Source organism: Cuculus canorus, chromosome 32 (genome assembly GCF_017976375.1).
Source record: "Cuculus canorus isolate bCucCan1 chromosome 32, bCucCan1.pri, whole genome shotgun sequence".
Taxonomy (NCBI): Eukaryota; Metazoa; Chordata; class Aves; order Cuculiformes; family Cuculidae; genus Cuculus; species Cuculus canorus.
The window spans coordinates 108,649-130,685 of NC_071432.1; the positions used below are offsets into that span (position 1 = coordinate 108,649).

The 22,037-nt window shown below is 63.0% G+C and overlaps 3 protein-coding genes across 5 annotated transcripts; 2 read left to right on the forward strand and 1 right to left on the reverse strand.

Moving 5' to 3' along the window:
• The first annotated feature begins 518 nt into the window (after positions 1-518).
• SRPK3 (SRSF protein kinase 3) lies at positions 519-9,902 on the forward strand. 3 transcript variants are annotated; one of them, XM_054052216.1, is made up of 16 exons: positions 519-561; positions 1,783-1,840; positions 2,865-2,983; positions 3,086-3,194; positions 3,636-3,723; positions 3,807-3,894; positions 4,177-4,283; positions 4,568-4,727; positions 5,147-5,172; positions 5,687-5,822; positions 6,358-6,579; positions 6,992-7,089; positions 7,391-7,498; positions 8,129-8,198; positions 8,588-8,680; positions 9,176-9,902. In XM_054052216.1, exons 1-16 carry the CDS (start codon positions 525-527, stop codon positions 9,358-9,360), a joined length of 1,704 nt encoding a protein of 567 aa, XP_053908191.1. In that variant the 5' UTR covers positions 519-524; the 3' UTR covers positions 9,361-9,902. The 3 variants fall into 3 exon arrangements, with proteins under 3 accessions (XP_053908191.1, XP_053908192.1, XP_053908193.1); XM_054052217.1 differs by lacking the exon at positions 4,177-4,283 and having other exon boundaries at positions 3,807-3,890; XM_054052218.1 differs by lacking the exons at positions 519-561; positions 1,783-1,840 and having other exon boundaries at positions 3,661-3,723.
• On the reverse strand, positions 9,902-17,214 carry IDH3G (isocitrate dehydrogenase (NAD(+)) 3 non-catalytic subunit gamma). Its single transcript, XM_054052219.1, has 13 exons — positions 16,981-17,214; positions 16,085-16,126; positions 15,325-15,339; positions 15,120-15,217; positions 14,013-14,125; positions 13,685-13,745; positions 13,038-13,170; positions 12,065-12,198; positions 11,571-11,673; positions 11,148-11,294; positions 10,618-10,712; positions 10,134-10,194; positions 9,902-10,035 (listed from the first exon to the last, which is right to left on the reverse strand). The coding sequence occupies exons 1-13, from the start codon at positions 17,041-17,043 to the stop codon at positions 9,955-9,957; spliced, it is 1,146 nt and encodes a 381-aa protein (XP_053908194.1). The 5' UTR covers positions 17,044-17,214; the 3' UTR covers positions 9,902-9,954.
• Positions 17,042-21,550, forward strand: SSR4 (signal sequence receptor subunit 4). The gene is made up of 7 exons (XM_054052144.1): positions 17,042-17,150; positions 17,479-17,685; positions 18,988-19,106; positions 19,210-19,284; positions 19,865-19,954; positions 20,049-20,114; positions 20,731-21,550. Exons 1-7 carry the CDS (start codon positions 17,042-17,044, stop codon positions 20,833-20,835), a joined length of 771 nt encoding a protein of 256 aa, XP_053908119.1. The 3' UTR covers positions 20,836-21,550.
• The last annotated feature ends 487 nt before the right edge of the window (positions 21,551-22,037 follow it).

A 22,037-nucleotide genomic window follows, 5' to 3' on the forward strand; every position in this document is an offset into this window, starting at 1 on the left:
TGCACCCCATTATTAAACTGATGCCCAGCAGCCCCCGGCCCCGTCTCTTCATGGGGGGGGGGCTCTTTGCCCTCCTTCCCCCCCCATTCTTCTTCCCCAGCACCTTTTAGGGGTCCCCTGGCCCCTTTTTGCGGTTCCTGCGCTCTGTGGGAGGGTCCTACTTCTTTCCAGAAGATTCTGGGGCGCTCTCTACCTTTGGGGGGGCCTTTAAAACCCCTCTTGGAGGGGCGGGGGGGGCAGGGTGTTGGGCGCTAGGACCTGCGCGGCGTGGGTGGGGCGAGGGGGCGTGGTCAGGGCTGGCTCCGCGCGTTCTCATTGCCTGTGGCGTTTCCCGCCCCTCCACCTGTTAGTGGGCGTGGCCAGGCGCGTCTCCGCGCTTTCCCATTGGCTGCGCCATTTCCCGCCCAGCAAGGGGGCGTGGCCACGCGGCGCCCCGCGCCTTCCCATTGGCTGCAGGTCTTCCCGCCCCTGCTTGTCTAGCAATGGGCGGGGGCGGCGCATGCGCAGAGCGGGGCGCGCGCGGCATGGAGCTGCGCGGGGGGGGGGCGCCGGCGAGGGGCGGTGAGGGCGGGAAAACACGGGTTGGGGGGGGAATGAGGGGGAAAAAGGGGGCGTCCTTGGGGGGGGGGGGGCGCGAGTTGTGAGGGGAAAGTAGTGTCCCACAACTTGGGGGGGGCGTAAGAGCGGAGTTTGAGGGGGTTATTGAGGAGAAACAGGTGGATTTTGGTGTAGAAAGGGGTTTTGGGGAGTTGTGAGGGGGAAAGTGAGAGTTTTGGGGCTGGAGCGGGGATGAGTTGTGAGGAAAAAGGAGTCCCACAACTCGGGGGGGGGTCCCAAGAGCAGAGTTTGAGGGGGTTTCTGTGGAAAAACGGATGAATTCTGTGGTGGAAAGTGGTTTTGGGGAGTCCTGAGGGCGTTGTGAGGGGAAATTAGAGTCCCACAACTTGCCGGGGGGGGGGGGGTCCCCAAGAGTGGGGTTTGAGGGGCTTTTTGAGGAGGGACAGTTGAATTTTGGGGGAATTAAGGGAAGTTCGAGGGGTTGTGAGGGGAAAAATGGGGGTCCCAGCTCTGGGGGGGTTAATTGTGAGGGGAAAGTGGGGTCCCTTTATCTAGGGGGGGTCCCGGGAGTGAGGTTTGAGGGTGTTTTTGAGGAGAAACAGGTAGATTTGGGGGTAGAAAGGGGTTTTGGGGAGTCCTGGGGGGTTGTGAGGGGAAAAAGATGGTGTTCTGAGGGGAAAGTGGGGTTTCCAGGGCTGGAAGGGGTGAATTGTGAGGAAAAACTGGGGTCCCTTTAGGGGGTTCCAAAGAGTGGGGGTTTAAGGGGGGTTTTGAGGAGAAACAGGTGAATTTTGGGATTTTCAGGGGGGCTGTGAGGGGAAAAGAGGGGGGGTTGAGAGGAAAGTGGGGGTCCCAGGGCTGGGTGGGGTGAGTTGTGAGGGGAAAGTGCATCTCCACAACTTATTGGGGTTCCGAGAGTGGGGTTTGAGGGGCGTTTTGAGGAGAAACGGGTGAATTTTGGGGAGAGGGAGGGGTTTTATAAGGGGAAGAGTGGGAATCTTGGGGCTGGGGGGTGGGTTGTGAGGAAAAAGTGGGGTCCTACAACTGGAGGGAGTCCCAAGAGTAGGGCTTGAGAGTTGTTTTGAGGAGAAACAGGTGAATTTTGGGGGCAGGAAGGTGGTTTGTGATGTTTTGATGAGAAACACGGGGTTCCCAGCCCTGAGAGGTGGGGGGGAACACAGGGTCCCTGTGGTGCAGGAGGACCCCCTGACTTCTCCCCCTCAGATCCCGGCAAGAGAAAGAAAAAGCGCAAAAAGGACAAAAAACAGACCCCGGCGCCGCGGTGAGGGGGGACAGCGGGGCTTGGGGGGGTGGATTTGGGGGTCTCCCTGTTCCCTGAGCCCCCTCTTTTTGTGAGGGGGAGGGGGGACACACATTCCCAGCGCCCCCCTCCCCCTGCTGGGGCTATTTTTAACCCCGCGGTGCCTGGCGCCCTGAGTTCATTTCTATTTTTGGGGGGGTGATGTCCCATGCTCCGGGTTCGGAGTGAAGGGAGGGCTCTCAGCTCTCCCCTCTGGGATTACCCCCAATTCCTTCTCCCTACTCTGGGGTCCCTCTGGGGGGGAGTGGAGGGGGCCCTCTGGGTAGGATGGGGGGTTTGGGGGTCCCTTCTGTGCAGGATAGGGAGGTTGGGGGGGCTCCTTCCGCAATCCTGAGTCCCCTCTAGGCAAAACGGGGATTTGGGGGGGGTCACTGTGTGTGGGAACAGGGGCTCCTACGTCATCCTCCCACCGGGACCACCCTGTGGCCCCCCTCTAATCCACATGGGGACCGCAAAAGGCCCCCTTAGAATCTCCCCTGACACCTTCAGACCTACGTAAGGTCCCCAAATGGCCCCCTAAGAGCCCGTCAAATCTGCCCTGACCCCACCAAATCCCCCCTGACACCTCCAGACCCACATAGGGACCTCAAATCCCCCAACACCTCCCCAAATGGCCTCCTTAGAGCCCCCCAAATCCCCCCCTGACACACCCAGACCCACATAGGTACCCCAAATGGCCCCCTTAGAGACCCCTAAATCCACGTGGGAACCACAAGTGGCCCCCTTTGTGTTCCCCAAATCCCTTCTGACACCCCAGACCCCACATAGGGACCCCAAATGGCCCCTTTAGAGCCCCCCAAGCCCTCACTGTCCCCCCCAAATCCCTGTGAGGACCCTGAACAGCCCCCTTAGAGCCCCCCAACCCACATGGGGACCCTAACAGCCCCTTTAGAGACCCCCAAATCCCACCCCTCCCGTTATTCCTTGGGGGCTCCCCCAGCCCCACATGGGAATTCTATCCCGGCTGTGCTCTCCCCCTCCCCAGGACCCCCAGCCCCCCAGAAGCTGCGTCCCCCGAGCCCCCTCCTCCGCTGCCGCTGCTCCCCGAGGGGCTGCCGGTCTCTGACGAGGGGGAGCAGGAGGACCCCCGTGATTATTGCCAAGGTGAGGCGGGGGGTCCGCGTGCAATGAGGGTAAAGGGGGAGCACCGAGGGATTTGGATGCAAGGCTGAGCCCCCACTTTTCCTTCTCTGTGCACCCCTCGAGGTGGGTATTACCCCGTACGGATCGGGGACCTCTTCAACGGGCGCTACCATGTCGTGCGCAAGCTGGGATGGGGACACTTCTCCACCGTTTGGCTCTGCTGGGACCTCCGGTGAGTGGGGAGCCCAAACTGGGGGTTTGGGGGGCTCCTCTGGGTGGGGCAGGGGGGTTTGGGGGGATCCCTCTGCAATCCTGGGATAGGTGGTTTTATGGGGGGGGCTCCAGGCAGGAGACTGGGTTTGGGCGTCCTGTCTGGGCAGGGTAAGTGGTTTTGGGATCCGCTTCAGAATTCTGTGTGCCTTTTGGGCGGAATAGGGGGGTTTGGGGGTCCCTTCTGGGCAGGATAAGGGGTTTTGGGGGCCCCCTGGACTCGTGCGTCCCTTCTGTGTGGGAGAAGGAGTTTTGGGGGCACCCCACAAGCAGGATAGGGAGTTTAGGGGTTCCATCTGGGCAGGATAAGGGATTTTGGGGGTTCCCTCCGTGCAGAATAGGGGTTGGGGGTTTTGGGATGGGGGTTTTGGGGTCCCGTCTGTGACACAGCAATACCGCACAGGCGGAAGCGTTTCGTGGCGCTGAAGGTGGTGAAGAGCGCGCCCCAATACACAGAGACTGCGCTGGATGAGATCAAACTGCTCAAATGCGTGAGTGGGTGCCCCCACTCCAAAACTGGGGACCCCCAGAGCCCCCCAAAATCCCCCATAACCCTCCCCCCGTGCCCCTCCAGGTCCGCGACTCTGACCCCAGTGACCCTAAGCGGGAGAACATTGTGCAGCTCATCGATGACTTCCGCGTTTCGGGAGTCAACGGTGTCCGTATCCTTGGGGAGACAGGGATGCAGGGGGTTCGAGGGGGGTCCCAAGGGTTTGGGGGGAGATTCAGGGGGTTCCGGTGGGATACTTAGGTTTCCAGCCCCGTGGGGGGGTCCCAAGAGGGTTTTGGAGCGTCCAGGGAGATCCTGGGGGTGCCAGGGGGCCTCTAGGGGATCCTGGGGGAGATCCTCGTGCCCCCAGCCCCGCGGGGGGATTATTGGGGGGTTCCAGGGGATCCTGGAAGGGGTCCCAAGGGTCCATTTGCCCCCTTGACGCCCCCCCAAGACGTGTGCATGGTGCTGGAGGTGCTGGGCCCCCAGCTCCTGCGCTGGATCATCAAATCCAACTACCAAGGGCTGCCCCTGCCCTGCGTCAAGAGCATCTTGCGGCAGGTGAGTGGGGGGTTCAGGAACCCCCCCAGGACCCCTAGAGCCCCCTATTCCCACTGGCCCCCCTCATTGTCCTGCCCAGAGCCCCCCCTAATCCCCCAAGTTCTCCCTAGACAGCTTGCTCAGAACCACACGATTGCCCCCAGGAGCCCCCTTCGAGCCCCCCAAATGCCCCCTGACTCATATGGGGACCCTGATCCTCCTCCCTGGGGCTAGCATGGGGGGGGTCTCAAGGTGCCCCCCAAGGTCTTGGGGAGCCCCCCTGACGTTGGGGTGCCCTGGCGCAGGTGCTGGAGGGGCTGGATTACCTGCACACCAAATGCAAGATCATCCACACGGACATCAAACCCGAGAACGTGCTCCTCTGCGTCGGAGATCCCTTTGTGCGGCAGCTGGCGGCGCAGGCCGCGCGCTGGGCCCGGGGGGAGGGCCCCCCAAAAAGTGCAGGTACCTTGGGATTGAGGGGAGGGGGCTGGGACCTCCTCTGGGAACACCTGGGACCCGTGGGATCGAGGGGAGGGGGCTGGGACCCCCCAGGATCTTGGGGAGGGGGCTGTAACGCCCCTGGGATTGAGGGGATTGAGGGAAAGGGACTGTGACCCCCCCCCAGATCGAGGGGAGGGGGCTGGGACCCCCCGGGACCCCTGGGATTGAGGGGAGGATGTTGGGACCCTCCTGGGACCCTCAGGATCTTGGGGAGGGGGCTGTAATGCCCCTGGGATTGAGGGGATTGAGGGAAAGGGACTGTGACCCCCCTCAAGATCGAGGGAAGGGGACTGGGACCCCCCGGGACCCCTGGGATCGAGGGGAGGGGACTGGGACCCCCAGGACCCCCGGTGTCCCCCTCATTCCCGCTCTCCCCACAGTGAGCTCCGCTCCCCAGGACGTCCCCGTGAGTGGGGCAGGAGCTTCGCACGCCTCCTCGCACGCCCGCACGCTTCCCCCGACTCGCACAACCGCGTGACTTGTCACATTTTGCACTCCTGCCTGACTTCGTACCCTTCCTCGCACGTGTGCTGCCCTCGAACATGCGTGTGGCTTCGACATCTTGCACGCCTGCATCTTCACGCCTCTCCCGACACGTCTCCACGCCTGCATATGGCTTCAACACCTCCTTGCACGCCCGTGTGACTTTGCATGTCTCCTAGCACGTGTGTCGCCTTTGAACCGCCATGTGCCTTCAATATCTTGCACGCCTGTGACTTTGCACGCCCCTGTGACTTCGCACGCCTCGTCGTGTGTGCCGCCCTTGCACACCTACGTGATTTCACGTGCCTTCTTCCGCACCTGTGTGGCCTCGCGTGCCTTACCGCATGCGCGTGTGACTCTTGCTCACGCGTGTGCTGCCCTTTCACGCCTCCTCGCACGCCCGTGTGCCTCCTCGCACGCCTCCATCTCTGCATCAGGAGCGCCTCTCCCGTGCCCAGCGACGCCGCAGACGCCGGCGGCAGCGGCGCCAGAGCCGCCTCCTCGCCCAGCGCCTGCGTGACCTGGAGCGGCAAAGCGAGAGCGGGGGCTCCCCGGGGGCCCCCAACGGCCTCGGTCGGTGACTGGGGGGGGCTTTGAGGGTCTCCAGGCTTGAATTTGGGGTCCCTCGGGGTAGTTCTGGAGTCCTGAGGGTGGGTTTGAGGCTCCCTGTGTGGATTTGGGATCTCAGGAGTCATTTTGGGGGTCTCTGGGGGTGAGTTTGAAGCTCCCTGTGTGGATTTGGGGTCCCTGGGGGTGGGTTTGAGGGTCCCTGTGTGGATTTGGGATCCCGGGAGTCATTTCTGGGGCTCCGGGGGTGGGTTTGAGGGTCCCCGTGTGCATTTGGGATCCCAGGAGTCATTTTTGGGGTCTCTGGGGGTGAGTTTGAAGCTCCCTGTGTGGATTTGGGGTCCCTGAGGGTGGGTTTGAGGGTCCCCCGTGTGCATTTGGGATCCCGGGAGTCATTTTTGGGGCCCCTGAAGTTGTTTTGGATTATAGGGTGGGTGGTTTTTGGGGTCCCCTCATGCTGTGCCCCCTGGGGGTGGCTGTGGGGCAGAGGGGGCGCTCCCAGGGTTGGGGTCTCACTATGTTTGCCCCCCCCTCATGGCAGAGGCACCCCACCGCGAGGCCCCCGACGCGAGCAGCCCCCCCAGCGGCGCCTCCTCCTCAGGGGTTCACACCCTGCGCTCGGGGGGCTCCTCCGCCTCGGGCGGGGCAGGCGGGGCCCCCCCCCGCCGCCCCCCCAGCCCCAGCTCCGCCTCCGACTCCCTGCTCACCCCCACCTCGGGCTCCCTGCTCTCGGGGGGCTCAGGGGGGCCCCCCAGCACCCTCGGTGAGGGGGGGGGGAGTTGGGGGGCAATTGGGGTAGAACTGGGGGAGTTGGGGTGAATTCGAGGGTCGGTTGGGGCACACTGGTGGGAGTTGGGGGGCAATTGGGGTAGAACTGGGGGAGTTGGGGTGAATTTGAGGGTCGGTTGGGGCACACTGGTGGGAGTTGGGGGGCAATTGGGGCAGAACTGGGGGAGTTGGGGTGAATTTGAGGGTTGGTTGGGGCACACTGGTGGGAGTTGGGGGGCAATTGGGGTGGTGGTGGGGTAACTGAGGGGGATTTGAGGGGCAATTAGGGTAGAACTGGGAGGTAATTGGGGCAGAATTGGGGGGGCTGGGGTGGATTTGGGGGCAATTGGAGTCGAATTGGGGGTGTCGAGGGCTGTCGCTGACCCCTCTGTGCCCCCCCCCCCCAGGCTCCGTGGGGCCGGAGGGGCAGGAGAACCCCCTGGACCCCCACTGCGCCCCACGGCTGCGCATCAAGATCGCCGACCTGGGCAACGGCTGCTGGGTGGTGAGGGGGGCACTTGGGGGGCTGGGGGGGATGTCGAGGTTGGGGGGCACCCGGGGTGCTGGGGGGGGCGCTGTACGTGCAGCTGTGGGTCAGGGGTTGCCGTTGGGGGGCAGCTGTGGGTCAGAGGGTGCACCTGTGGGTCGGGGGGGGTGCCACTAGGGGGCAGCGGTGGGGCTGGGGGTGTTGTTGGAGGGCAGGTGTAGGGCAGGGGGTGCAGCTGTGGGGCTGGGGGTGTTGTTGTGGGGCAGCTGTGGGGCAGGGGGGGCAGCTGTGGGTCAGCCATGGGTCTGCCGCCCCCCAGCACCGTCACTTCACGGAGTCGATTCAGACACGGCAGTACCGGGCGCTGGAGGTGCTGCTGGGCGCCGGCTACGGCCCCCCCGCCGACATCTGGAGCACCGCCTGCATGGTGAGTGACCCACGGCGCGGCCCCACGGCGACCCACGGCCCCGTGGAGCGACCCACGGCGACCCACGGCCCTGTGGAGCGACCCACTGTGCAGCACACGCAGCACAACCCATAGCAGTTCACAGCCCCACGGCCTGACCTATAGCGACCCACAGCCCTATAGCATGACCCATAGCAACCCATGGCCCTATAGCATAACCCAGAGCCCCACAGCACGACCCATAACGACCTATGGCCCCATAGCATGACGCACTGCGCAGCACACACAGCGTGACCCATAGTGACCCACAGCCCTATGGCATGACATGTAGTGACCCACAGCCCCATAGCGACCCACAGCATGACCCATAGTGATCCATCGCCCTATAGCATGACCCACAGCGACCCATGGCCCCATAGCACGACCCACTGCGCAGCACACACAGTGTGACCCATAGCGACCCACAGCATGACCCATTACAACCCATGGCCCCACAGCATGACCCATAGTGACTCATGGCCCCATAGCACGACCCACGGCCCTGCGACGCAACCCATAGTCCCACAGCCCAGCCCCACAGTGACCCCCACAGAGTCACCCGTGGCCCCACACTGCCCCACAGCACGACCCACGGCCTCGCTCTGCCCTCAGGCCTTTGAGCTGGCGACGGGCGATTACCTCTTCGAGCCCCATTCAGGGGAGGATTACAGCCGGGATGAGGGTAGGTGGGGGCGAGGGGGCGTGGCCTCGGTGGGGCGTGGCCTGTGAGGACTTGGGGTGGGTGAATGAATGGGCGTGGTCTCGATGGGGCGTGGCCTGCGATGCCCCAGTGTGTGTGAATGGGAGTGGGTTGCAAGGGGGCGTGGCTTCCAACGGCGGTGGAGTCAGAGGGGGCGTGGCTTAGATGGGGCGTGGTCTGTGGTGACCCAGGGTGAATTAATGGGGGTGGATTGGGAGGAAGGGGCGTGGCTTCCAACAGGGTTGTGAGGTCAAAAGGGTGTGGCTGGGGGTCATAATGAATACTATAAGGAGTGTGGTACTTTGAGGGGGCGTGGCCAAAGAGGTGTGAAAGGGAAGGGTGTGGCCTGATGTGGCTCCACCCCCTCGCAGACCACCTGGCGCACGTGATCGAGCTGCTGGGCGAGATCCCCCGGCACGTGGCGCTGGGCGGGCGCTACTCCAGGGAGTTCTTCAACCGCCGAGGTGAGGAGCCCCTGGTGCGCCCCAAGACCTCCCATCCTGCCCAGTGCTCCCAGTAGCCCCCACCCCTCCTCAGAACCCCTCAGCGGGTCCTCAGTGGCTCTAACTGGTCCCAGTATCCCCTTAGACCCCCGCAATAGTTCCTCAGTGGCTCTAACTGGTCCCAGTATCGCCCCAGAACCCCCTCAATAACTCTAATTCATCCCAGTATCCCTCCAGAGCCCCCTTAATACCCCTCAGTGGCTCTAACAGGTCCCAGTGTTCCCCCAGACCCCTCTCAATAATTGTAGCTCATCCCAGTATACCCCAGAACCCCTCCAATAGCCCCTCAGTGACTCTAACTGGTCCCAGTATCACCCCAGTACCCCCCCAACTGCTCTGGGACTAAAGAGATGATGGGGTTGGGCTGAGGAGATGGAGCCACATGGAGGGGCGGGGCTAAAGGGGGGGTTGCAAAGGGGGCGTGCCCTCACACGGCCACGCCCCCTCCCGCCCCAGGGGAGCTGCGCCACATCCGCCACCTGCGGCCATGGGGGCTGCGGGCGGTGCTGCAGGAGAAATACGAGTGGCCCCGCGGTGCCGCCGCCGCCTTCGCCCGCTTCCTGCGCCCCATGCTGGCCTACGAGCCCGCCCGGCGCGCCACAGCCGCCCAGTGCCTGCGGCACCCCTGGCTGCTGCCCTAACCCACCCCACGGCGCCCCAAAACCGCCCCACGGCCGCCCAGTGCCTGCAGCACCCCTGGCTGCTGCCCTAACCCACCCCACGGCGCCCCAAAACCGCCCCACGGCCGCCCAGTGCCTGCAGCACCCCTGGCTGCTGCCCTAACCCACCCCACGGCGCCCCAAAACCGCCCCACGGCCGCCCAGTGCCTGCGGCACCCCTGGCTGCTGCCCTAACCCGCCCCACGGTGCCCCAAAACCGCCCCACGGCCGCCCAGTGCCTGCAGCACCCCTGGCTGCTGCCCTAACCCGCCCCACGGCGCCCCAAAACCACCCAACGGCCACCCAGTGCCTGCAGCACCCCTGGCTGCTGCCCTAACCCGCCCCACGGCACCCCAAACTCACCCCACGGCACCTCAAATACCTTCAGTGCCTGCAGGACTTCTGCCTGCACCCCAAACCCACCCCATGGTGCCCCAAACCCGCCCCACGGCGGCCCAGTGCCTGCAGCACCCCTGGCTGCTGCCCTATACCCACCCAACAACGCCCCATAAATAAAGCAACGTCCTGGCTCCCTGCCTCTCTTTATTGGGGGCCCCAGGCAGGTCTTGGGGGCCCTTAGGAGCGGGGGAGGTGGGCGAGGATGCTCTGCACTGCGCCCGACGTGGTGCCCTGTCCCCCGATGTCGGGCGTGTGGGTCTGGGGAAGGGGGCGTGGTCAAAGCGATGGGCGTGACTTGTGGAGGCCATGCCCCCTCCACGCAGGGGTGATTGACAAGGCAGGGGGGTGGGGCTTACCCGGGGGTCATCCAATGAGGCGAGGACGGCCTGGCGGATCATGGAGGCGTGGCTGTGTAGTCTGGGGGCGGGGTCAAGCATAAGCCACGCCCCCAGAGGCAACTGTCACTCAAGCTCCCCATTCTCCCACACCCCTTTTGGTCTCCCCAGGCCGCCGTCCACTGCTCCCCAGAGACTGAAACTGGTCCCAGTCCTCTACCAGTCCCCCCCAGTGTCTCTTAACTGGTCCCAGGATGCTCCTCCAGTGGCTGTAACTGGTTCCAGTCCCACACCAGTCCCACCCAAGTGGCCGTAACTGGTCCCAGTCTCACACCAGTCCCACCCAAGTGGCTGTAACTGGTTCCAGTCCCACACCAGTCCCACCCAAGTGGCCGTAACTGGTCCCAGTCTCACACCAGTCCCACCCTAGTGGCTGTAACTGGTCCCAATCCTGTGCCCCGCCCCCGGACCCACAAGCCCCGCCCCTGGCTGAGGCCCCGCCCACCGCAGGTGGTCCAGCATCATGCAGGCGGCCAGCAGCGCTGCGGTGGGATTGGCCACGTTGCGGTTGGCGATGCTCTTGCCCGTGTTCCGCGTCGCCTGCGAGGGGGAAAACAGCTCCTCAGGGACCATGGGAGCTCTGACTGGTCCCAGTCCGGTCCCAGTTCCACCCTGGTGCCTCTAACTGGTCCCAGTACCCACCCCACCCATGGCTCTAACTGGTCCCAGCTCCCCCTGCACTGGCTGTAACTGGTCCCAGACCTGTACCAGTCCCCGCAATGGCTGTAACTGGTCCCAGTCTTTACCAGTGCCCCCCCACTGTCTGTAACTGGTCCCCGTCCTGTACCAATGGCCCCCCCCTCCAGAATCTGTAACTGCTCCCAGTCCCCACCCAGCGGCTCTAACTGGTCCCAGTCCTGTATCAGTTTCCCCCTACACTGCCCCTAACTGGTCCCAGTTCTACCCCTTTAGCTCTAACTGGTCCCAGTCCCCTCTCCCAGTGGCTCTAACTGGTCCCAGTGCCCCGGCACGCACGGTCTCGAAGACGGCGTAATCGTGGCCGTAGTTGGCGCCAGGGACGAGGCCGGGGCCCCCCACGAGCCCCGCGCAGACGTTGCTGACGATGTTTCCGTAGAGGTTTGGCATCACCATCACATCAAACTGCTGCGGCCGTGACACCAACTGCAGGGAACAGAGCACTGGGAGGCACTGGGAGCACTGGGAGGCACTGGGATGCACTGGGAGCTCTGGCAAGGGGCACTGGGAGGAGCAAAGGGGTACTGAGAGGGCTACTGGGAGGTACTGGGACACACTGGGAGCTTTAGCAGGGGCACTGGGGGCACTGAGGGAGCACTGGGACGCACTGGGAGCTCTGGCAAAAGGCGCTGAGAGCAGCAGAGGGGTACTGGGGGGCTACTGGGGGGGGTTACTGGTGTGTATTGGGAGCACTGGGTTTACCTGCATGGTGGTGTTATCCACGATCATGTTCTGGAAGGTGATCTCGGGGTACTCGGCCGCCACCTCGCGGCAGCACTGCAGGAACAGCCCGTCCCCCAGCTTCCTGGGGGGGTGTCAGGGACCCCCAAACCCCCCGGGACACCCCCAAACCGCCTCTGTTATCCTAACACACCCCCTCGGACCCCCACCCCCCACCTAGAGACCTCCCAATTGCCCCCGGCTCAAGAACCCAAACTGCTGCTCTAGAACCCCTGATCACCCCAACCCTCCCCAGGACCCCCCATTGCTCCTTTAGGACCCCTAAACACCCCTCAAGACCCCCAATTGCCCCTCTGGGACCCTCGACCACACCAAATGCCCCCCCAGGACCCCTAAATGCCCCTCTGGGACCCTCGACCACCCCAAATGCCCCCCAGGACCCCTAAATGCCCCTCTAGGACCCCCAAACACCCAACACGACCCCCCGATGCCCCCCCCGATTGCCCCCCCCTCACATGATGTTGGCTTTGTGCACGGCGGTGACGCTGCGGCGCCCCGCGGCGCGGGCGAGGCGGAAGGCGTAGTGGGCGATACGGCGCGACCGCCCGGCCGTGATGATCTTGAGGCTCTCGACCACCCCTGCCACGCTCTGGAAAAGAGGGGGGGTACTGGGAGCACTGGGAGAGCTCTAGGGGGTACTGGGAGGGCATTGGGGGGTTACTGGTCTGGACTGGGAGGTACTGGTGGCACCTCGTGCGTCGCGTTGCTCTGCTCGCCCTCTGTGTTGGGCGATGGGCACTGGGCGGTTACTGGGAGTGGACTGGGTGGCACTGGGAGAGAACACTGAGGGGAAATGGGAGTACACTGGGAGCACTGGGAGAACACAGAGGTGAACTGGGAGTGCACTGGGTGGCATTAGAAGAACACTGGGATGGAATGGGATGAGCTGGGAGAACATCGAGGAGACTAGGAGGCAACTGGGCAGTGCTGGGATGAACTGGGAGAGACTGGGGGTGCTCTGGGGTAACTGGGGGGCACTGGGTGACACTGCAGGAACACTGGAGGGACATGAAGGGGAACTGGGAGTGCACTGGGAGCACTGGAAATGGCACTGGGAGCACTGGGAGGAACTGTGTGCCCTGAGAGGGAACACTGAGGGGAACTGGGAGGGCACTGGGTGGACTGGGAGGACACAGAGTGGAACTGGGAGTGCACTGGGTAGACACAGAGGGGAACTGGGAGTGCACTGGGTGGACTGGGAGGACACAGAGAGGAACTGGGAGTGGCCTGGGAGCACTGAAGCCAATCGGGGGGGAGGCGTGACCAGACCGAAGAAGGGGCGTGGTCAGTGAGAAAGGGGCGTGGCCAAAAGCAAAGCCACTCCCATTGGTGGTCGTGGCCAGTCGGGTTTGGGGGGGAAAGGGGGGTCGGTGGGGGCTCCCAGTGGGTAACTGGTGTTACTGGTGTCACCGGCGGCGCGGGGCCGACCTCGTGCTCGAGGCTGCTGTACTCGCCCTCGGTGTTCTCGCGCACCAGCAGGATGTCGACGCCGCGGTGCCGCGTCTCCACGCCGCGCAGGCTCTGGCAGTGGATGACGTTGGCAAACAGATCCAGGCTGGTCCTGGGGGGGCTCCCAGCGCGTCACCACCCTCCCAGTGCTCCCAGTAGCCTCCCAGTAGCCTCCCAGTACCCCCTCTCGGTGCTCCCCATCCCCTCCCGGCGCCCTCTCCTTTCCTCCAGTGACTCCCAACAGACTCTACGTCATCCCAGTATTCCCCCAGTACTTCCTCCCAGTGCTCCCAGTGCACCCCTGTGCTCCCCATCCCCTCCCAGCGCTCCCTCCTTCTCCCCAGTGCCCCCAGTCCCTCCCAGTCCCCTCCCAGTGCCTCCCAGTGCCTCCCAGTCCCCTTCCAGTGCCCTCCCAGTGCCCCCAGTCCCTCCCAGTCCCACCCAGTGCCCCCAGTGCCTCCCAGTCCCCTCCCAGTGCCTCCCAGTCCCCTCCCAATCCCCTCCCAGTGCCTCCAGTCCCTCCCAGTCCCCTCCCAGTGCCCCCAGTCCCCTCCCAGTCCCCTCCCAGTACCCCCAGTGCCTCCCAGTCCCCTCCCAGTACCCCCAGTGCCTCCCAGTCCCCTCACCGGATGAGGTTGTTGCGGGATTTGTGGCTGGGCGGGAGGTTGTGGTTGGTTTCAATATTTCCTGGGGGGGCACAGGAAGGGTCACGAAGGTCCCCAATGTTTAGGGGGGGGGGGGGGTCCCCAAGCTTTTTTTGGGGGGGGGCACATAGATCCTGGGGGGGTCCTCAAGGTTTTAGGGGTGTCCCCAAGGCCTCAAGGGGGACCCCCAAGCTTTTCGAGGGTGGTCCAACCGGGGGGGGGGGCCCTAAGATTTTAGGGGGTCCTAAGGTTTTAGGGGTGTCCCCAAGGATTTAGAGGGGTCCCCAAGGATTTCAGGGGGGTCCCTCACCCTTGAGGGCAACGCCATTGCGGCGGATGGCCATGATGGCGTTGTGGACGTCATCTTCGGGCGCCTCCGCGCCGACCTTCACCTCCTCGAAATCCACCGGGACGCAGGCGTGTCTGGGGGGGCAGCACAGATTGACCCCCCCAAAAAACGGGGGGACCCCCCCACCCCAAACCACTGCAAAACAGGGGGCTCAGGGACCCTAAACTGCCCCCCCGGCCCCAAAATGGGGGGGTCAGAGACCCCTAATCCACCCCAAAATGAGGGGGGGTCAGAGACCCCAAATTGCCCCCCCCAATTAGAGGTTCAGAAACCCCAAACCACCCCAAAATGGGGGCTCAGAGACCCCAAACTGCCCCATCCCAAAATTGGGGGTCCCTGAGACCCCAAATTGCCCTAAAATGGGGCCTCAGAGACCTCAAACCGCCCCAAAATTGGGGCTCAGAGACCCCAAATTGCCCCCATCCCAAAACTGGGGGTTCCTGAGACCCCAAATTGCCCCAAAATAGGGCCTCAGAGACCCCAAACCACCCCAAAATAGGGGCTCAGAGACCCCAAATTGCCCCAAATTTTGGGGCTCAGAGACCCCAAATTGCCCCCACCTCAAAATGAGGGGCTCAGAGACCCCAAACCACCCCAAAACAAGGGTTCAGAGCCCCCAAATTGCCCCCATCCCAAAATTGGGGGTCCCTGACACCCCAAATTGCCCCAAAATGGGACCTCAGAGACCTCAAACCACCCCAAAACCGGGGTTCAGAGCCCCCAAATTGCCCCCATCCCAAAACTGGGGGTCCCTGAGACCCCAAATTGCCCCAAAATGGGGCCTCAGAGACCTCAAACCACCCCAAAACAGGGGTTCAGAGCCCCCAAATTGCCCCCATCCCAAAATTGGGGGTCCCTGAGACCCCAAATTGCCCCAAAATGGGGCCTCAGAGACCTCAAACCACCCCAAAACGGGGGCTCAGAGCCCCCAAATTGCCCCCCCATTCCAAAACTGGGGGTCCCTGAGACCCCCAAATTGTGGGGCTCAGAGACCTCAGATTGCCCCTCCAGCCCCTGAGAAGCACCAGGGTGGTTTTGGGGACCCCCCACCCCCCCAATAAAACCCACCTGAAAACCTCCTTGACGTGGAGCATCAGCTCAGGGCCGATGCCGTCGCCGGGGATCATCGTCACCGTGTGTCTTCCGCCATACTTGGCCGGGGGGGGCTGTTTTGGGGGGGGCACCAAGAGGGTGAGGACCCCCCCACTGTGTCCCCCTCCCGAGTTTTTGGGGTGCGGGGACCCCCCCTTCACATGCATTTTAGAGTACTCACGATGCTACGGGGTTGCTGCGGGTGGCCGTGACGAAGCCGAGAGGTAATTAGCGACAGTAATTAGTAACGAGGGGGGGTGGTGGGCACACGGAATGGGGGAGCGATAGCATTTAGGGGGGGCCGGATGCACACAGCGAGCTCAGGGCCCCCCCAAATCACACAGCAAACACCATGCACACCCACTTAGGGACACCCCCCAACCCAAAAATGGGGGGTTCAGAGACCCCGAAACTGCCCCCCCCCCTAAATTCGGGGGCCTCAGAGACCCCAAACCACCCCAAAACGGAGGCTCAGAGACCCCAAATTGCCCCCATCCCAAAATTGGGGGTTTCTGAGACCCCAAATTCCCCCAAAATGGGGCCTCAGAGACCCCAAATTGCCCCCATCCCAAAATTGGGGGTCCCTGAGACCCCATATTGCCCCAAAATAGGGCCTCAGAAACCCCAAATTGCCCCCATCCCAAAATTGGGCGTCCCTGGACCCCAAATTGTGGGGTTCAGAGACCCCAAATTGCCCCCCCAGCCCCTGAGAAGCACCAGGATGGTTTTGGGGACCCCACCCTTCAAATTTGGGTGTCTCAGAGCCCCCAAACTGCCCACACACACACACTTGGGGGGCTCAGAGACCCCAAACCACCCCCCTCCCAGCAGAAATGGGGGTTTTGGGGACCCCCTGTTCTATTTTTGGGGTGCTCCTTGCCCCTCCCCCGTGGGGGGGTGAGGTTTGGGGGCTGGGGGGACACCCCAAGTTGGGGACTTACGGGCGGGAGGTGGCGCCGCTCGGCATCATGGGAAAAGCAGACCTAGGGGGGACGGGGGGGGTCATAGTCTGGGGGGGGGGGGGGGGATGTCCCAGTGCTCCCAGTGCCCCCTCAGTGATCCCAGTGCCTCCCAGTACACCCCCCAGCGCTCCCAGTATCCCCACAGTGCCCCATTACTGCCCCCCAGTACTGCCAGTGCTCCTCCCAGTGCTCCTCCCAGTGCCCCCCAGTACTCCCAGTGCTCCTCTCAGTGCTCCCAGTGCTCCTCCCAGTGCCCCTCCCAGTGCTCCCAGTGCCCTCCAGTACTCCCAGTGCCCTCCAGTACTCCCAGTGCTCCTCTCAGTGCTCCCAGTGCTCCTCCCAGTGCCCCTCCCAGTGCTCCCAGTGCCCTCCAGTACTCCCAGTGCCCTCCAGTACTCCCAGTGCCCTCCAGTACTCCCAGTGCTCCTCCCAGTGCTCCTCCCAGTGCTCCTCCCAGTGCTCCTCCCAGTGCTCCTCCCAGTGCCCTCCAGTACTCCCAGAGCCCTCCAGTACTCCCAGTGCCCCTCCCAGTGCTCCCAGTGCCCCTCCCAGTGCTCCCAGCGCTCCTCCCATCCCCAACCCCTCATTAACACTAATGACCGCTGACTACACCGCACCTACAGAACCATCCGAGCCCCGCCCCCGCTAAGCCCCGCCCCATCCAGAAATAACAACCAATCAGCACACGAGAAGTCGCTAAGCCCCTCCCCTCCCTCCCCCTCAGCCAATCAGACCCCGCCCTGGCAGCTAAACCCCGCCCCCTCGCCCAATGAGATCCCAGCGCCCCCCCCCCCTTCCCCCGCGGCCGTAGCCAATCACCGCACGCAGCCCCCCCCGGTGTGTGTAGCGCAGGGCTCCGAGGTCTCAGCACTTACCGAGCGCGGGGCCAGCAGCGCCGGTAACCGGAGCCGCCGCGCCGCACCCAGCGCCGCCGCCATGGCCGCTCCGCCCGCTGTTCTCGCGAGACTTTGCGCCTACGCCTCGGCCGTCCCCGCGACGGGGCTGAAACCTCGCGAGTCTTCTATCCTTCCCTTTTTTGCCTCTCGTTAGATCTCGCGAGATTTCTGCCCCGCACTTCCCCTCGCGCCACATAAGTCGCGGCGGCCATTTTGTGCCTGGGAGGCACCGCGCATGCGCACAACGGCACCCCTGCCTTCGAGCGAGAGGCGGCCACCGCCATTTTATTCCGGTGGCGCCCACGCTGAGGGGCTTTCCCTTTACATCCTCGCCTCAGTTCTGTTTTGAGGCCAAAAAGCGCTCAAATTCGTGAGAAGGATCCGCCATCCTACGGCCGCGTTGATGCGAAGAAAAGCACCATCCATCCCATCCGCCATTTTGCCACGCCCACGCCCCCTCCTCCCCCCGCAGCTGAGTGGCCACGCCCCCTTTCCCTTGTGCGGGAGCCACGCGGCCAATAAGGCCACGTTTGCCACGCCGCCTCGTAGCTGATTGGTCGCTGCCCGGCGGGGGGTGTGGCTTGTGGCGGGGGGCGTGGCTTGTGGCGGGAAAGGCGGCAGTAATGGCGGTTCCGGCGCTGCGGGCGGTGCTGCTGCTGTTGGCGGCGGTTGTTGGGGCTGCGGGTACGAAGGACGCTCCTGAGGGCGGGTTGAGGGCTCTGGAGCACTTGGAGGGGGTCTTTTATGGTCGGGGATGGGCTTTGGGGGAATCTGGGTGGGTTTGGGGGGTAATGGGGGCCTGGGGAGTAGTTATGGGGGGCTGTGGAGTGCTTGTGGCGGTCAGTGAGGGGTTATGGAGTGGTTTTGGGGGTCATGGAGCCGTTATGGGGGTCAATGAGGGCCTTTGGAGCCGTTATGGGGGTCAGTGGGGACTATAGGATGGGTGTGGGGGGTCAGTGAGGGGTTATGGAGTAGTTTTGGGGGTCAATGAGGGCCTTTGGAGCCGTTATGGGGGTCAGTGGGGGCTGTAGGATGGGTGGGGGGGGTCAATGAGGGGTTATGGAGTAGCTTTGGGGTCAATGGGGGCCTTTGGAGCCGTTATGGGGGTCAGTGGGGACTATAGGATGGGTGTGGGGGGTCGGTGAGGGGCTATGGAGTAGTTTTGGGGGTCAATGAGGGCCTTTGGAGCCGTTATGGGGGTCAGTGGGGGCTGTAGGATGGGTATGGGGGGTCAGTGAGGGGTTATGGAGTAGTTTTGGGGGTCAATGGGGGCCTTTAGAGCCGTTATGGGGGTCAGTGGGGACTATAGGATGGGTGTGGGGGGTCGGTGAGGGGCTATGGAGTAGTTTTGGGGGTCAATGAGGGCCTTTGGAGCCGTTATGGGGGTCAGTGGGGGCTGTAGGATGGGTGGGGGGGGTCAGTGAGAGGTTATGGGGTGGTTTTGGGGGTCAGTGGGGGCCTATGGGGTGGCTTTGGGAGTCAATGAGGGGCTATGGGATGATTTTGGGGGTCAATGAGGGCCTATGTGGTGATTTTGCGGGTCAATAAAGAGCTATGGGGCGTGTTTGGGGGTCAGTGAGGGCCTGTGGGGTGGTTTTGGGGTTCAGTGTAGGCCTGTGGGGTGGTCTTGTGGGTACTGGGAGGCTACAGGGCAGTTTGAGGGCCTATGGGGTCGTTTTGGGGGGTCAAGGGGAGGTTACGGGGTCGATTTGAGAATCAATGAGAGACTATGGGCTGGTTTTGGGGGTCAGTGGGGACTGTGGAGTAGTTATGGGGGTCGCTGAGGGGCTGTGGGGTGGTTTTGGGGGTCAGTGGTGGCCTGTGGAGCAGATCTGGGGGGCTGTGGAGGTGGGTTGGGGTTTAGAGGGGATTTATAGGGTGGTTTAGGGGGTCCATGGGGTGGATTGGGGGGTCAATGAGAAGCTTTGGGGGGCTGTGGGGCCGGTTTTGGGGATACCAGGACCCCATTTTCTCCCCTTCTTTTAGGCGAGCCGTGCCCCGAACCCACCATCGTCCCTTCTTATTACACCACCTCGGACGCTGTCATCGCCTCCGAGAGCGTTTTTGTGGTGGAGATCTCGCTCGCCTGCCGCAACGGCGCCCAGGTCAGAGGGGCAGGGGGTGGGAGGGGGATTTTGGGGGGGCTGAGGAGGATTTGGAGGACTTGGGGTCCCCTCCTGACCCCTCACAGCCCCCGTGTGCCCACAGAACGTAGCGCTCTACGCCGATGTCAATGGAAAGCAGTTCCCGGTGACGCGCGGGCAGGACGTGGGGCGTTACCAGGTGAGCTGGAGGGGGGAATTAGGGGAGCAGGGAGGGGTTTTGGGGTGCAGAGAGGGGCTTTGGGGGTGCAAAAGGGGTCCAGGGAGTTCAGTGTAAGGATTTGGGGGGCTTAGTTGAGGGTTCAGAGAGTTTGGTTGGAGGTTCAGTGGCTTATAGGGGTGTAAGAGGTAGAGTTTAGGTTGAACGTGGGGGGTTTGGGGGTGCAGGGAGAGATTTTGGGGTGCAAAAGGATCCAGGAGGATTTGGGAGTTCGGTGCAGGAGTTCAGGGTCTGGGCTTGGGGGTTGAAGGTTGGATTTTGGGGGCTTCAGGCTCTGGATTTGGGGGTTTCTTAGTGTTGGGGGGGGTCCAGGGCTGGATTTGGAGCTTCAGGCTCTGGATTTGGGGGTTTCTTAGTATTTTGGGGGGTTCAGGGCTGGATTTGGGGTTTCAGGGTTTGGATCTGGGAGTTTCTTAGTATTTTGGGGAGTTCAGAGCTGGATTTTTGGGGGGTTCAGGGGGGGTTCTTAGAATTTGGGGTTTTTCTAGGATTTGGGGGTTCAGGGTCTGGATTTTTGGGGTTCACTTTTGGCCCTGCCCAGGTCTCGTGGAGCCTGGAGCACCGCAACGCCCACTCGGGCACCTACGAGGTTAAGTTCTTTGACGAGGAATCCTACAGCGCTCTTCGCAAGGTGGGGACCCTCTGAGCCCCCCAACCTCCCCCCGAGCCCCCCAAAACCCCCAGGTCCCACTTTTTCCCTCACTGAACCCCCTTTTTCGGCCCAGGCCCAGCGCAACAACGAGGATGTCTCGCGTATCCGCCCTCTTTTCACCGTCAGTGTCGACCACCGGGTAGGTTTGGGGGGGGTCCTTGGGGATTTGGGGGTCCCTGTGGGGCTGAGATGGGATTTGGGGGTTCCCGTGGTACTGGGGGGAGGGGGTCCCTGTGGGACTGAGAGGGAGAATTGGGGTCTCTATGGGATTTTGGGGATCCCTGTGGGGCACAGGGGGGGATGTGGGGGTTCCCTGGGGCGTTTTGAGGATCACTGTGGGGCACGGGGGGGGATGTGGGGGTTCCCTGGGGGGTTTTGGGGGTCGCTGTGGGGCACATGGGGGTGTTGGGGGGGGATTTGGTGGTTGCCGTGGGGCACAAGAGGGGATTTGGGGATCCCCATGGGGTTGAGGGAGGCTGTAGGGGTCTTTGGGGTCTCTATGGGATTTTGGGGGTACAGGGGGGGCTTTGGGGATTTGGGGGTTGTGGGGGAAATTTGGGGGTGCTTGGGGATTACTGTGGGATTTTGACGGTCCCTGTGGGGCACGGGGGGGGGAGATTTGGGGGTTCCTGTGGGATTTTGGGGTCCCTGTGGGGCACAGGGGGGGGATTTGGGTATTGCTGTGGGATTTTGGGGGTCACCATGGGGCTTGGGGGCTTTTGGGGTGCAGCCGTGACCCCCCCTGTGTCCCTCAGGGCGCTTGGACGGGGCCGTGGGTGTCGACGGAGGTGGTGGCGGCCGCCATCGGCCTCGGCGTCTACTACTTGGCCTTCAGCACCAAGAGCGGCATCCAGGCCTAAGCCCCCCAAAACCCAGCACCCCAAAACCCGGCACCCCAAAACCCGGCCCCCCAAAACAGCTCCTGAGAGGGGCACCCCAAAAACAGAGCCTTGAAACCGGGCGGCCCAAAAGCTTCTCTGAAAAAGGCGCGTGAAAAATGGAACCCCAAAACTGGGCACCCCGAAACTGGTCCTGAAATGGGTACTCCAGAAATGGAACCTTGAAACAGGGCACCCCAAAGCCTCCTCTGCAGTGGGAACCCAAAAAGTGGGTGCCCTAAAACAGTGTCTGAAAAGGGGACCCCAAAACTGGGTGCTTTGAAACTGGGTGCCCTGAAACAGCCCCTGGAAGGGGGACCCCGAAAGTGGGTGCGCTGAAACAATCCCTGAGGGGGGGAGCCCAAAACTGGGTGTTCTAAAACAGGGCACCTTAATCATAAGAACCCTAAAACAGCCCTTGGAAGGGGTACCCCAAAAATGCCTCTCCTAAGTGACACGCCCCCAACCACCCCTTTGAAGGGACCCCGAGTCCTGTGGGTTCCAAGGTCCCCCCTTAAATGTTGGGGTGTCCTGGGGTGGGACGGAAGGCTTGGCCCCCCCCCTCCTCATGAGACCGGTTGAACCCCAAAACTGCAGCCCCCCCCATTTTGGGGGTGCCCTCACCATGCAGGGAGGCCGAATTGGGGGGGGGGGGAAATCCGTGAACCCCCAAAGTTGCGGGGGGGGTTGTCACTAAATGCTGTATCCCAATAAATGTTTCCCCCCCATTTTGCTTTATTGGTTTTGGGGGTTGTGGCCTTCCCCCCCCCCAAAATCTGGGCTGGGTGATGACATCATGGGGGGGAAGTGCTCTGACCTTATGGGGGGGTTTCCCGTCATCCCCTGGGCGGCTGCCAGGGTCTAAATGCTGGGAAGTTGGGGGGGGGGGGGCTGGAGAAATGGGGGATTCCCCCCCTCAAAAAAAGAGGGGTCCCCCACCCCAAAGAGGGGCTGCAGCCCTCCCCCCCCCAAAAAAAACAAAAGGGGACCGCGGGGGGGGGGCAATCCCCTCAAAAAGGGACATAGGGGGGTCCCTACTTTCTTCTTCCCCCTCTTCAAGGGGTTTTGGGGGGTGGGGGGGCTCCCTCCAAAAAAAAGTGGATTTGGGGGGGCTCCCCCTATCCCGAAAAGGGGCTCTGGGGGTTCACCTCACCCCCAAAATGGGACCCAAGGGCTTTTTCCCT

What these genes read in the sequence shown, in the direction of transcription:
- SRPK3 (XM_054052216.1), top strand. Translation starts at nt 525, where the DNA reads ATGGAGCTGCGCGGGGGGGGGGCGCCGGCGAGGGGCG. An exon ending in AAACAGACCCCGGCGCCGCG is followed by an intron (nt 1,841 to 2,864) that starts GTGAGGGGGGAC and finishes CCCCCTCCCCAG; the next exon opens with GACCCCCAGCCCCCCAGAAG. An exon ending in GGAGTTCTTCAACCGCCGAG is followed by an intron (nt 8,681 to 9,175) that starts GTGAGGAGCCCC and finishes CTCCCGCCCCAG; the next exon opens with GGGAGCTGCGCCACATCCGC.
- SSR4 (XM_054052144.1), top strand. Translation starts at nt 17,042, where the DNA reads ATGGCCGCTCCGCCCGCTGTTCTCGCGAGACTTTGCGCCTACGCCTCG. An exon ending in CCTGCCGCAACGGCGCCCAG is followed by an intron (nt 19,107 to 19,209) that starts GTCAGAGGGGCA and finishes GTGTGCCCACAG; the next exon opens with AACGTAGCGCTCTACGCCGA. An exon ending in CCTACAGCGCTCTTCGCAAG is followed by an intron (nt 19,955 to 20,048) that starts GTGGGGACCCTC and finishes TTTTCGGCCCAG; the next exon opens with GCCCAGCGCAACAACGAGGA.
- IDH3G (XM_054052219.1), bottom strand. Translation starts at nt 17,043, where the DNA reads ATGGCGGCGGCGCTGGGTGCGGCGCGGCGGCTCCGGTTACCGGCGCTG. An exon ending in TCCCGCAACAACCTCATCCG is followed by an intron (nt 13,171 to 13,684) that starts GTGAGGGGACTG and finishes GAGCCCCCCCAG; the next exon opens with GACCAGCCTGGATCTGTTTG. An exon ending in ATTACGCCGTCTTCGAGACC is followed by an intron (nt 10,713 to 11,147) that starts GTGCGTGCCGGG and finishes TCCCCCTCGCAG; the next exon opens with GCGACGCGGAACACGGGCAA.